Source organism: Myxocyprinus asiaticus, chromosome 41 (genome assembly GCF_019703515.2).
Source record: "Myxocyprinus asiaticus isolate MX2 ecotype Aquarium Trade chromosome 41, UBuf_Myxa_2, whole genome shotgun sequence".
NCBI lineage: Eukaryota > Metazoa > Chordata > Actinopteri > Cypriniformes > Catostomidae > Myxocyprinus > Myxocyprinus asiaticus.
In genome coordinates, this window is record NC_059384.1 from 22175783 (window position 1) to 22190566 (window position 14784).

General features: G+C 38.3%; 1 protein-coding gene and 1 long non-coding RNA gene across 3 annotated transcripts in view; one reads left to right on the forward strand and one right to left on the reverse strand.

Moving 5' to 3' along the window:
• Positions 1-14784, reverse strand: part of LOC127431429 (B-cell receptor CD22-like) — a 15673-nt gene continuing 889 nt past the window's right edge. Inside the window, exons 4-8 of the mRNA XM_051681812.1 lie at positions 14387-14704; positions 4492-4764; positions 4247-4337; positions 3904-3955; positions 1-3602 (exon numbers count right to left, since the gene is read on the reverse strand). Of these exons, the coding sequence (XP_051537772.1) occupies positions 3378-3602; positions 3904-3955; positions 4247-4337; positions 4492-4764; positions 14387-14704 (959 nt within the window). The 3' untranslated portion in view covers positions 1-3377. The remainder of the gene's footprint in view (positions 3603-3903; positions 3956-4246; positions 4338-4491; positions 4765-14386; positions 14705-14784) is intronic.
• The window catches only part of LOC127431437 (uncharacterized), a 23187-nt gene continuing 14658 nt past the window's right edge, over positions 6256-14784 (forward strand). For both annotated transcript variants that reach the window (XR_007895606.1, XR_007895607.1), the window contains exons 1-3: positions 6256-6373; positions 8871-8956; positions 14045-14131. This is a non-coding gene — a long non-coding RNA (uncharacterized LOC127431437). The remainder of the gene's footprint in view (positions 6374-8870; positions 8957-14044; positions 14132-14784) is intronic.

Consider the following 14784-nt stretch of genomic DNA (forward strand, 5'->3'; position numbering starts at 1 on the left):
TTAATGATTATTCATGTGCCCTTTATTGTAAAATGTTACTGTCCTTTCCTTTGCAACACATTTTAAACATGATTTGATGAGCATGACTTTATATAATACTGACAACGCCCTAAAGTGGATGAGAAAGACATATTACAAAAGTGGTTTCTTCATTCTCTCTCTCTCTCTCTCTCTCTCTCTCTCATATTGTGGATTGTCATTAATCACCATAAATGATTTCTGTCCATATCGGTATGTGTTTTCATGTGTATACTTTCTATGATAAAAATTAATATATATTATTATATATTACAATGACATCTGAAGTTTTCATCTTACAGTAAAATAATTAGCAGAAGTCTATTTTCTGGGAGTAATGAAGAAAGCATTTAAGGAACATCTAAAGTTATTTTCTGCAAAGAGCCACTGTGTCCTGTTGGCTGATGTTCAGTACGGCTGCAGCACTTAAAACCCACAAATGCGCAACACTGTAAAGACAGCATGTTATGGCTTTAAAACTAGGAAATTGTGGCTAATTGTATTGACCTCAAGGTGGGAAGATGTACGCCAGAAAAAGAACTAAAACCAAATCTCCAAATAGATACACACTGGCCAGAGACACCGACACCTCTTCATTGTCACAAATAAATTGTCATGTTGGTTTCTTCTTGACAGCCAATGTGTAAAAATAGCCCACATTACCTACAGTGTCGTGGAGTATTTGCCCTTACTGTATTTCTGTATATTTTCACAATAGATCTTAACTTAAAAAATGTAATAGAACACCAATAAATGACCATTTAAATTGCAATGTGCAAACCACTGCTTAATAAGTGAAACAAAAAAGCACACTGATTACCCACATGCATTATGGAATAATGTTCTGTGTAAAGATGAGTAAAAAGTGATACTTTTTTGGAAGATACAGGTCCTGTTATGTCTGGCATAACGCAAACAGAATATTTAACAATAAGAACATCATAGTCAAACATAGTGGTGGTACTGTGATTAGCAGAGAGGTCATGCTTTACTGTCTCTTGGCCTGGAAGACTTGATATCATTTAGAACAACCATGAGTTGTGAAAATTCTGAAGGAATGTGTCTTTTCATCTGTAATCAAAAGTGGAAGCATTGGTTTATGAAACAGGAAAATGCCCCAAACATAAGATTAAAGGAATATTCTGGTTTTAATACAATAATACACAAGTTTTAACAAAATAATTAATGTAAGTGCTTTTATAAAAGTATAAGCTTCACATTTCTGCCTTAATACCCTCCAAAAATTGGCCCAATTCACTTTCATTGTAAGTGCTTCACTGTAACCTTGAGTTTTGCTTTTTTAAAGAAAAAGAGGGATGAGTGTAAATATTTTTTTGTGGTAATCAACTTTATGCCACAAATGCTGTCGATTGAGCTTAACTTGTATTGAACCCGGAATATTCCTTTAAGTCCCCTTTAGAAAGCCTCAAAAGAAGTAACAAAATGAATGTTTCGGAAAGGCCTAGTCACAGTTCTGACTTAAACCTCTTTGAGAAGCTGTTGCAGGACCTTAATTGAGTAATTAATACCAGAAAACCCTCCAATATCACTGGATTACAGCAATAACAACACGATTATCGTTCAGATCAAGCAGATTACACTGAATATTATTTGACCTTTAATAACAGGATTACAAATTGCAGTGCCTCACTGAAAACTTCACTACTGAAAAGTTAGATTGTTACTTGATAGCCTAATGTTTAGCACAGCAGCAACTGGGATGCTTCAGTATGTATATTACTCTTCACAAATCTGCTGTGTCATCTTGATCCTTAAAACAAATTACAGAATTACAAATGTTTTTGTGGTATGTATATATATATATATGCTTGTTTACATGGCTTCGACGCACGTGTGAACAGCCTGTAACTCGCCCTATACCCTTCTTGAAAAATAAGGGGAGGCCTTCATTGTGTATTGGCCCATGGGCCTCTCAGTTCTTAATCCGTCCTTGCTTGAGGTATAGCTTGGTTAATAGCAGCTATTTGAAGACTTTGGTGTCTTTCAGTTCCTTATTCTAGAATAAAAAAATAAAAAAAATAAAAAAATGAAATATATATATATTTTGTTCGTGTTTTGAGTTTCTTATGTTTATTTCTCTGAGTTTTTATTTAGTAAGCCTGCAATTAGATCCTCCTTCTCTTGCCTCATTCCTGCAAACATTACAGTTAGGGTATTAAGGCATCTTTCGCTTTATTATTAAACATGAAATGCATGCAGGACTTAAACATTTTAAATTCCTCCATATTGTTGCACGAATTCTGTCGCTTATATGAATTTAAACCACCAGCTTTGTACACAGCCAGGGTAAACTGCACCTTATTTTTGTGTTTGAAAGCGTTTTGTAAATCAAAGTCTGTTCTCTGTAGTCCTTCAAATAAACTCATTGCACCTGTGAGACACAGATTCCCTGAGTGCGCACTCCAGTGCCTGTGCTTGCGCTGCTGTAGCCCGGCACGCATTCGGCCGAACAAATGGGATTTCACATAAGGCTGACATTGACGTGGATATATAATAGATATCTCAAAATAAAGAAATAATTAGAATAATATTTAGAGCTCGGAGCCCTTTGGGTTTAGAGGCCCCTGGGCAATGGCCCAATCGGCCCGGTGGTTAATCCGTCCCTGACAACAAGAATGTTTACTTCAGTTTTTGTCGGTTCCTTGACTGCAACAATAGAATGTAAAAGGAAAAAAAAAAGATCTGAAAACATTTAGCAGCACCAGCAGCAGAAGACAAGATAATAATTTGTGTTTCTAATGCATGTTAGTGATATTTTGTACTAATGTTAACCCCAAACCCCATACATAAACCTAACCACAAATTTGAACCTGTGACCATGATTGTAATTGCTAAATATGTTTTGTGTACGACAGAAGAAATGAAATCTGAAGGTTTTGAAGGAGACGAGAGAAGCATAGGTGATTGGTTGGTGTAAAAGTCGTACGTTTTTGTTCGAACAAAGTCGTACCATTTCTTACGAATTCACAATCTCATACTATTCTTACAAATTCTCATGAGACTTTGGCATTTTAAGATATCAATGATGTGTTACTGACATGAAGGCTGAACTAAAAGAAGTAGTGTGATTATGCCTCTTTCAAGGATATGTTCTTTTACCCAAACGCTGAGGCAGCATCTCATGTATCCTTCACTATTGGCTTAGCATCATGCCAGTGGCAAACTCAATTGAGTCGATTGTCGTGCATTTTGCATTAGGAGCGCTAATTATATGACACACATTTGAGTTAGGATGCTACCTAAGAAGTCATCTGCCTATGTAGGCAGTAGACAGTAAGACAAGGTTATGGAACAAAGCAATATATTTTTTCAATTCTAGCGTTGGAAAAAACTTTACTTCAGCGGCACACTTGCAACTTTTTGCTGAATTGGATTTCAGCATACATTGGGCCTATGCTGCGGTTTAAATATTTCCTTGTGTTGTAGCTGGTCTGAATGTTGGAGAAGTCAATCTCGACATAGTGGATTTTGTCCATTTCATCGTCAGAAAATTTGCTGTCCTGGTTGATCACAATATCAGTGTCAGAATGTACAGGAACCAGGTCTAGATTTTCACTCCAAAACTGAATAAAACAGACAACATTAAATGTAGTTTGTAAATGGTCTTAAAATGTTCTGTTTTGTAAAATTAAACATCTTTATACTGTTTCATAGTCATTTCCACATTGGGAAGTTCCACCATGAGAAACAATAGGGATTAATGCACAAGCAAGGAAATGCTTTGTAGAGAAAATACGTGAATATTTAATTAATCAGACACATTACTATGTATTCTGAGACAATTATTTACATAGATAGATAGATAGATAGATAGATAGATAGATAGATAGATAGATAGATAGATAGATAGATAGATAGATTTACCTGATTAGAGGCTCTATGTTGAATGACGTTAACAACTCTGGAGGTCTTTCCCCTGGAGTATCAAGGAAAAAAAGAAAGAAAGCTGTATTCAGAATTCACTTAAATTAAAAAAATTATAAAACAAATTTCAGCTGCAAAATATGAAAATAGTTCACTGGAGCACCACATGAAATACCACAATTTAGAGTCTCTGTCATTGAACTTTGATAAGTGCTTCACTGTGACCGTTCTACCATTATAATGTTGTTAAAATTCTAATCAAGTTCAACACATTAGAACTTTTTTTTTTTAATGAAATGACATATTCTGCAAACAAAGCAGGCACATTTTTTTTTAACCTAACCTCATGATGAAAATAACCAGAGAAACCAGAAGTAAAACCAGAATTCCTCCCACACAACCAGCAATCCAAAAATGTGCCATCTCTTGTAAACCTGTAATACATGGAGCGGAACAGGAAGTTGGTGCTTCAAATGCTCTGAATTGACTTTGACGTAATAAAACTCAGTTCATTTAAGCTTAATTTACATGTAGACCTAATATGCATCCATATCAAACTGAAAAGAAACAAAACAATATGTCACATACCTATGCCAAACATATCCTTAATTTCCAGCTTGACAGCAGTTGAGGAATGGTTGCCACATTTGTTCTGTGCCACACAGAAATAATGTCCAGTGTGTGTTGCAATGAAGGAAATCTTCTTTTCACAAGCTAGAGGCGAGTCCTGTCCATGTTTATACCATGTGTAGGTTATGTCCTTTGATGGACTGGCTTTGCTTTTGCAGGTCAAAGTTACATTAGTGCCAACAGAGACTGAAGCAGATGGCTTAATGATGACATGAGTTTCTTTTGGGGGGACTTTTAAAGAAAACACAGATTACAAATGTAAAACTTGTGTCTGAGACATTTTGGTGAACAAAAATGTTATATCAAAGGAAATAAACTTACACAGAACTCGTAGCATCATGGTGGTCTCCACAGTTGTGTCATTAGATGTATTTCTTGGATATGTAACAGTGCAGGAGATGTTCTTTCTGTGATCCATGTATGAAGGTTTAAAGGTGATTTGTGAAAACACTGACTGGGTTTTATCAGGTTTCTCCTGTAACTGTGTTGTAATGATGGCAGATTTGGGGATGTTTGACCAGGATAATTTAGGAGGTTGTTTGGGACAGGGGGCTTCAGCAGAGCAGCTTACATTGACTGTTGTGTTCTCCATCACATACGGCAGATCTCTGGGCTTAAGTTCAGGAGGCTGCAGCGAATCTACAGGGTAAATGTTCATCAATACATTATAATCACTCTGACTCATGTTAATTATTACATGTCTGAGAAGCACCTTAAAGTCTGCTTTAACATTTCAAAACATACGTTGAGATAATTCTTGATACCTTGGACAGAAATACTAACATAACCGTGGGCGAATGTTTCTGAAAATACATTATTTGTCTTTGTTTCCATTCTGAAGAACTGGGAACTTGCATAACTTTTTATGATGTTCTTTAGGAAAATGACACAGTCACACAGAGGATGATTCCTAGTGATGTTTAGAGTATTAAAATAGTCAGTCGTGTGAGTCGTTGAATACACAAGTTATCTCTACACAACAGCCTTTAAGTGCAAGAATATTCCCAAACAACGTAACAGTATTTGATATACTGGTATGCGGAGTTGCTCTGTCAAATTAAGTTTAGTCTTTTGGAAATAATTATTCAAACTGTAAAGTTCACAGCACAATTTAAGAGAAGTAGTTGCCCAGTATGGTGTAAATTGTAAAAACAAAAACAAAGGGGAACCAAACTTGAAGCCCCAAGAAACTTCCTCAATCCCTCCACCACACACACAACAGAAATCATTATTAGATTTGCATATTATTAAAGGAGAGATTTACCTACCTAGAGTATCCTGTAACACAAAGCTAAAGAAAATGAAGGATCTTATACTGAGGACAGCCATTGCAAAACCTTCAACACATCCACACATGTAAAGACAGAATCAGTAAGGTTTCATATTATTGCGAAACTGATTTATCTGAGTATCCCCGAATCAAATATTATTAATCTATGTCCAAATGTGTGTCTTTGTTTTTATTTTAAAAGATATTTTTCCCCCAGAGAACCTTCTTCTTTTCATCAAAATAATCAATTATTTTTAACCCTCATAAATGCCATTTTCAACTATTGAATGTAAATTTTTACCTTTATGGCTGCTGTAGCTATTGTAATGTTTCGGTATATCAACATTATTAAAAACTAATTAATAAAAAGGTATTTAAATAACCAGGAAATATATAGGTCAGAGTTAGTGAAATGAAATCCTTACCACAGAACAGCAGAGTGTGTTGCTCAAAGAAAGGCTGATGTACATAACATTGAACTGACTGTTGTAACTCAAGCTGAACATGTGACTCAGTTGATCCAAAAAAGGCACTGCTACACAAACATCTAATGTATGCTGAATAATCACGGTACGTCATATCATGCTTGTTATAATGAATACCAATTGTTACATGATGTTTATTAGATGGTTTGATATTAGAAATTAATACAGAAAGGACAAATTTGGTGCTCTTGATTTTGATGCAATTGAACTGAAAATAAATTTGCAAGACATGAATAACTGTTATACTCTGTAATACTCTGAAAAACAAGTAAAAAAACTAAACATGATAATATTAAATAAGTCAGCCCTTTAAGACCAATGACAACAAAGCCTCTGTCAGACAGACAGTATAAAAGGTTACAGGATATGCTGTACATTTACATTTTTATCCAGTAAAAACACAATTGCAAAATTTTTCTTTCCACAACACTGCACATGCACAATCAAAGCAGACAAACATAGTACTATTCAGTGTCATTTTGTGATTTTAATCCTGGTCGATCTCTTTTCCTGGGCAGTGAACATAAAGTATACAGTTTCTTGACCTGGGCTTTCTCTATGGTGCAGTTGGTTTGGTCTCCTCATTGTGGATTATGAGAAATATTTGCATAAATGTCAGGAGAGTAGATATGTGCAAGGTTCTAAGAAAGCAAAATGTCTAAGTTTAATTTGTTATCTAACATTTTGGATATCAGCAGATTACAAATGAGAGAAATCCAATGAGTTAAAATAAAGATTAGACCAATAGAACATACCTGATATGTGCGGTCATTTTCCTTAACAATGGATTCATCAGATGCCTTTGCTCGATGTACTCTGTACAAATGAAAGAATCAGATATCCATATATTACCAGTTATGCACCTTTTTTGTATGCATTTAAGTAGCTAATTTCTCATTTTCATCTAATTTTAAAAGCACTTATTAGGGGTTGAAACCATGCACTTGACTAAACAAGACTTAAAGGGTCAAATAATTTTAATTTATATTTTAAAATAATAGGTTAATGTAAACATACTTAAAACAACCCGAGGTAGAGTAAGTGACTGTTATCCAATATATATATAGCAACATTACAATAATAATCAATTTGACCCCAGTAAAAAACACTTTAAGGTAGACAGTTGGCTACTGTGTTTACAGTAATCAGAGAATCTTTGCATGTGAAAGGCTCTGAGACCCCAGATATAAAGCAATACAACATTTTTAATGGAGGTCATGTGATAAATGTGATCAAGTTGAAATTTTGTACAGAATCAGTTCTCATAAAATTAGGAAAAGTCATGAAGTTTCAACATTAGCGATGTCATAAAATATCGATATATCGATTATTGATCGGCACATTATTTTATCGATAAATTTGTTGGGCATCGATATATTAACATTAGCCGACATTTAAATTAGAAGCCTAATTTGTGTGCTTTCAGTTCACTGCCAGTTGCACTCCATTCAATGTAGTCTGATGTAATAGCTTTGGGAGACCACAAGTGGGCAACATAACATTTACTGAAGCAGGTCGCAGCATGGACAAATGTGGTTACCACAATATTCTCAACGAGTCCACTGTATTTCACTAGGTGGTCGGAATATCCAGTTGGCTAGTGGAACTGCGATTGGTTGGCGTTTTGAGTGTAGCCGGTCTCTGCTTGCTTGCGTGTCATGCGGTTAGATTCTTGCTTTTTAAATGTTGTAAGATGTCTTAAAAATTCCCCGGACAATGTGTACAGTTAATGGTTATCCTATTAATCAAGTGAAACTAGAGTTTTATCTAAAACAGCAATGTTATGATCAGAAGCCACACGCAAAGCAAAGCACTCCAGTCCCAGATGCTTCTTCTTCCATCGGCTGCCTACAGAAGGATTGACTTAGGAACATCTGTTTGAAAAAGCTTGGAATAATTTGTTTGTGTGCTCTTTTCACTTTATTGGCAAGAAGTCAAGAGCGGGGATTACTTATATTATACACCGTTACGGTCCGGCTACGATAAACGTCCAGAAATGGAGCGCAATTAATTACATATAAACTATAGCATTATTGTGCTAACAGGTGTGTGTATACATGTGCTGAAAGTTCATTAGAAATGTTGAGAGTTTGTTCATTTCTATTCAGCGTTGGCTTTTCTGAATGCTCCACATGTTTTGAAATGGCATTATTACTGAGTATAAAAAGGAACTGTGTTTTTCCTGAACTGTGTGAATAGTGATGATGTTTTCAACTGTTTTCATACTGTGATGCTAAATTGATTAATTCTACAGTGGAAGACCATAATTATTAGATGAGACATGTACAGTAGTGAGATGTTTTATCATGTTTTAAATTAATTGTATTATGATTTTCCTCTTTCCTGCATTTTTCCTGCCTGCAATTCACTTTCATTTGAGTGTCTTTGCAAAATATGCATGTCTTCCCTCAAGGGGAAAAGGTGATTTGGAAAACAGTGTGGACATTAATTCAGTATCAGTTAAATTTATTTGTACAGTGCTTTTAATAATACATACTATTTTATAGTTGCTTTACAGAGAACATTGAACTTTTGTGTACAATGAGCTTACTACACATTCATCTCCCTCAAAATAATTGTAGTTTATCCGAAAAATGGCAGCATGAAAGGATCATCGCCTGAGTCCTGTTATACACGAGCATCCTGCTGGACCTCCCCTGTATCTGCAGTAAGTACATAATCTTGGTGCAACAAACTCTTCTGGTTCTGACTAGATATGCTTTTATATGCTTTAAAATAACAAATTATCTACAGCTCTCAAAACATGTCCAACTTTACAGCTGTGAAGGCACTAATAGGCTACATAGCTTTTCAGGTTAGTCTGCTCAAGTTTTTACATCGATGGATAAAGACTCAACAAAATAACTAAAATGCATCTATATTTGCGATATTTGGCCATCATCCTGAAATCCATAATCATTAAACAGATAGGTGAGGAAGAACAATATCCCCTCGCTATAATTCTGTGATCATTTGTTCTCAAGTTTCCGTCATTTTTAATGCTGCATTAGTAAAAAATTTACGCTTAAACGGAAGATCCACCCACATCATCCGCAAAGCGTCATGGGACTCAAGAATATTGTGGATAGCTGCAGGCTGGAGACCTCCAAATGGGGGTGGAATCTCCATAAGAGGGCGGGGTTACTCCAAAAGGGGGTTGTGCCAACTCCAAAAGGGTTAAGTTTAGGGGCTCCCTATATATCTAATGACGATTTGGAGCTCATGCCCCTTTTTGGAGCACTGCCTGCAGCTATACCCTTCTCCATGTATAAGGGACAGATATCACACACACATTACGAACTGATGACAGTCCAAAGTTACAGAGGTTTTTGTAGGCCAACTTCAAGAATTAACAAAGTGACACTGATGAGTTTGCAGGTTAGTGTATGAAACTGGTGTAATTGTGCAAACTGAACAATTAGAAATGGCAAAGTTTATTATGCAATTTCCCTGTATGTAGCATTTAATAGGTCTTTCTTTCAAGCTGTCAGTCCACAAAAGACATACTTGTAACTGAAAATACATTGTGTTGGCTCTATGAAAGATACGTATACACAATGTATCTTCCAGTAATGACTAGAGTAAATATTCTATGTCCATTGATAATGATTAGGGTTGAATTTAATGGAAAACCATGCGAGTTGAGCTCTGTGGCACAGCAGAATTTTTAACTGCCTCCGGTGGCGGTGAGCCCACAGTGTGTGCATTATAGAAAATAATTGTTTTTTGCATCTGGTGTGTGACCCACTTTAATTAACCCTGCCGTTAACAAAGTTTTGTTGAGAAAATGTTTGGAAAGACAAAGGCTTTTTTGCAAAGAGAAACCCTGGCTGAATTTGATTCAATCATGGACAGTAGTTCCAAAAAACGTTTTTTTCTCGAGTGTTTGTGCTGTGAGATGTTAAATGTTCCTCAGGGTATCAGACCCCATAGAGAATATTTTATTTTACACTAAAAATGTATTGACAAAGCAATTTCACAAAGAACAGAGAATGACTGTATCTAACTGTACATACCTTCTGAAAATCGTTGCCAGTAGAAATAACAAGAGTAAAACTAAAACTCCTCCAACACAGCCTGTGATCAAAGGTATGAAGTATCCTAAAATGAACCAGTTTAAATAAGGCAAAATTAGGCATGCTGATGTTCAGTTAGTTTATTAGTATTTGAACATATTACATCACAAGTTTGGACTCAAGATGGTGCCGAGTATGGCTGCTGCATTGCAAGCTCCGACACAACATTGTAGTGTTTTGTTTGTTTTGTTTACAATTCTTATGTTTTTTGCATTGGATGTTGTCTGCCTTATTGTCTACGACAGACAAACACTTTTGGAAATTGGTTCAGCAATTACACACCGTACACCGGACTTTCCTCAATGCCGACCCGCTGTTTACAAACACACCAGCGGAGCCCTTTGTCTGGGCTGCCCGGCCGCGGAAACGTAGTAGGAAAAGGGGATATAGAGCCGGCATTCTCATCAGAGTAAGACATCGCGCAAATCGACCCCTGCTACCCAGTATTCTACTGGCAAATTTTCAGTCTCTGGATAACAAGCTCTGCGAGCTGAAAGCACGAATCTCTTTCCAACGAGAGATGAGGGACTGCTGCATTATCTGCCTAAAAGAAACTTGGATGTCTGCTGAGATTCCAGATTCAGCCATTGAACCCGCAGGGTTCTCCGTGCGCCGAGCGGACAGAGCGAAAGACCTCTCAGGTAAAAGCAGAGGTGGTGGTGTATGTTTTATGATCAACAAATCCTGGTGTGATCAGAGGAACGTACATTCTATCAAGTCTTTCTGCTCTCCTAATCTGGAATTTCTCATGCTTCTGTGTCGACCATTCTGGCTACCGAGGGAATTCACAGCGGTCATTATCACTGCTGTGTACATCCCGCCACAAGCCGACACAGACCGGGCAATCAAGGAATGTACGGGATTATAAGCAAGCAGGAAACCGTGCACCCTGAGGCCGCGTTCATTGTGACCGGGGACTTTAATAAAGCCAGTTTCAAATCAGTCGCACCAAAATACCACCAACATATTAGTTTTAACACACGAGGGGACCGGGTTTTGGACCATTGCTACTCTCCCTTCCGGGATGGCTACAAATCCCTCCCCTGCCCACCATTTGGCAAATCGGACCACTCTTCCATTCTGCTTCTGCCCACTAACAGGCAGAAACTGAAACAGGAAGTACCCACCCTCAGAACGATCCAGTGCTGCTCAGACCAATCAGACTCTATGCTACAAGACTGTTTTGATCACGCGGACTGGGAGATGTTCCGGTCCGCCTCTGATGACGACATCGAGCTTTATGCTGATAGTGTAACGTGTTTCATCAGAAAGTGCGTAGAGGATGTCGTTCCGACCAGAACAATACGGATCTATCCAAACCAGAAACCTTGGATTAATAGCGATGTTTGCGGGGCACTTGATGCGCGGACCTCCGCTTTTAATTCCGGGAACGCGGAGGAGCATAAACAAGCCAGTTATGCCCTCCGAAAAACAGATCAGATCAGCAAAATGTCAGTACAGGAACAAGATTGAAGGACAGTTTAACTCCACCAACTCTAGAAGCATGTGGTAGGGAATTAACATCATCACGGACTTTAAAGGGAATAAAAACTCCGCCGTGAACACCGCTGCCTCTCTCCTGGATGAGCTTAATACTTTTTATGCTCGTTTTGAGGGAAATAACACCGCCCTCACGGAGAGAGCTCTCACAGCCGAAGCTACAGAGGTTAGTTCACTCTCCGTCTCTGTAGCGGATGTAAACCGATCCTTCCGACGGGTGAATATCCGCAAAGCCGCGGGTCCAGACGGCATTCCGGGCCATGTCATCAGAGCGTGCGCGAACCAACTGGCTGGTGTTTTTACGGACATTTTCAACCTTTCCCTCTCTTTGTCTGTAGTCCCCACATGCTTTAAAACATCCACCATTGTGCCTGTTTCAAAGCAATCAAAAATAACTTGCTTAAATGACTGGCGTCCTGTTGCTCTGACCCCCATCATCAGCAAATGCTTTGAGAGACTAATCAGAGATTACATCTTCTCTGTGCTGTCTCTCTCTCTTGACCCACTGCAGTTTGCTTACCGCAACAACCGCTCCACTGATGATGCCATTGCATCTACACTACACACTGCTCTCTCCCACCTGGAAAAAAAGAACACTTATGTGAAAATGCTGTTTGTAGACTACAGCTCAGCATTCAACACCATAGTGTCCTCCAAGCTTGATGAGAAATCCAGGCTCTGGGCTTAAACAGCTTGCTGTGCAGCTGGATCCTGGACTTCCTGTCAAGCAGACGCCAGGTGGTTAGAATAGGCAGCAACATCTCCTCATCACTGACCCTCAACACTGGAGCCCCGCAGGGCTGTGTTCTCAGTCCACTCCTGTATTCCCTGTACACACATGACTGTGTGGCAACACATAGCTCCAATGCCATCATTAAGTTTGCTGATGATACGACGGTGGTAGGTCTGATCACTGACAATGATGAAACAGCCTACAGAGAGGAGGTGCACACTCTGACACACTGGTGTCAGGAGCAAGAACCTCTCCCTCAATGTCAGTAAGACAAAGGAGCTTGTGGTGGACTTCAGGAGAAGAGATAGAGAACACAGTTCCATCACCATCAATGGAGCACCAGTGGAGAGAGTCAGCAGCTTCAAGTTCCTGGGTGTCCACATCACTGAGGAACTAACATGGTCCATCCACACTGAAGCCATTGTGAAGAAGGCTCATCAGTGCCTCTTCTTCCTGAGACGGCTGAGGAAGTTTGGAATGAACCGCCACTTCCTCACACGGTTTTACACCTGTACTGTAGAGAGCATCCTGACTGGCTGCATCTCCGCCTGGTACGGTAATAGCACCACCCACAACCGCAAAGCACTGGAAAGGGTGGTGCAAACTGCCAGACACATCATCGGAGGTGAGCTTCCCTCCCTCCAGGACATATATACCAGGCGGTGTGTGAAAAATGCTTGGAGGATCATCAGAGACTCCAGCCGCCCGAGCCATGGGCTGTTCTCACTGCTACCATCAGGCAGGCGGTATCGCAGCATCAGGACCCGCACCAGCCGACTTCATGACAGCTTCTTCCCCCAAGCAATCAGACTTTTGAACTCTTGATCTCCCACGATCAAAGTACATCAGCACTGCACTTTATTACTCTTACTCTTATATCTCACACCGGACTGTCATAAATTATATTATTATTATATTATATTCTCTCTTAACAACTTACTATCAACCGACAGCCTGAATGTCAATACAATAGAATACAGCCTACTGTACATTCTATATATTCTATATATACTTTTTTATTGTTTAATTTGAATTCTATATTGTGTGTATTGTATACTGTACAGTGTATGTTATTATATGTACATTGTGTTGTGTGTAATTATGTGTATATTAGATTTTAAATTGTGTTGTAAATCTGATGTTTATTGTAAATTGTCTCATCACTGTCACGACTACTAAGTTGCTCGGAACTGCACCCAAGAATTTCACACACTATTGCACTTGTGTATATGGTTGTGTGACAATAAAAAGTGATTTGATAAAGTGTTGATATGTCTTTGAATGTCAGATGGTAATTCAGTAACAATGAGCCAATTATCAGCCTTCATTTCAATTTACCGTATGCCACACATGGGGATTATGTCAAATATATGAATTAAACTCACCTTCCACGATCAACTGGACCTCTTCTGACTTCTGGGCACCATGTTTGTTTTTTACCATGCAGAAGTACCAGCCTCCACTGGTTTTACCTACACTGAAGGTCATTTGATCTCCAAAAGCCAGATGCCTCTGCTCTCCACGCTTATACCAGGTGTAGTTCATATCATTTGATGGACTGGCTTTGCTTTTGCAAGTCAATGTCACATTAGTGCCAACAGAGACTGTAGCAGATGGCTCAGTGATGATATGAGTTTCTTTTGGGGGAACTTTGGGGGCAAAAAAGAAACATGTTTGTTGGTCTCTTAAACATAAATTGTGTGACTAAATTACATCATAATTACATTATAATGGCATCAGAACATGATAGTGCTTATAAAAGAGAGCAAAACTCCTTCAAATCTCTTACACAGAACTCGTAGCATCATGGTGGTCTCCACAGTTGTGTCATTAGATGTATTTCTTGGATATGTAACAGTGCAGGAGATGTTCTTTCTGTCATCCATGTATGAAGGTTTAAAGGTGATTTGTGAAAACACTGACTGGGTTTTATCAGGTTTCTCCTGTAACTGTGTTGTAATGATGGCAGATTTGGGGATGTTTGACCAGGATAATTTAGGAGGTTGTTTGGGACAGGGGGCTTCAGCAGAGCAGCTTACATTGACTATTCTGTTCTCCATCACTTCCTGTAGATCATTGAGTGTAAGTTTAGGTGGCATTGGCACATCTACAGAGCAAAGAAAACAATGTTTAAAAACAATATTGTTAAATTTATGGAACCAAACACAACACTAAAACAACATGATA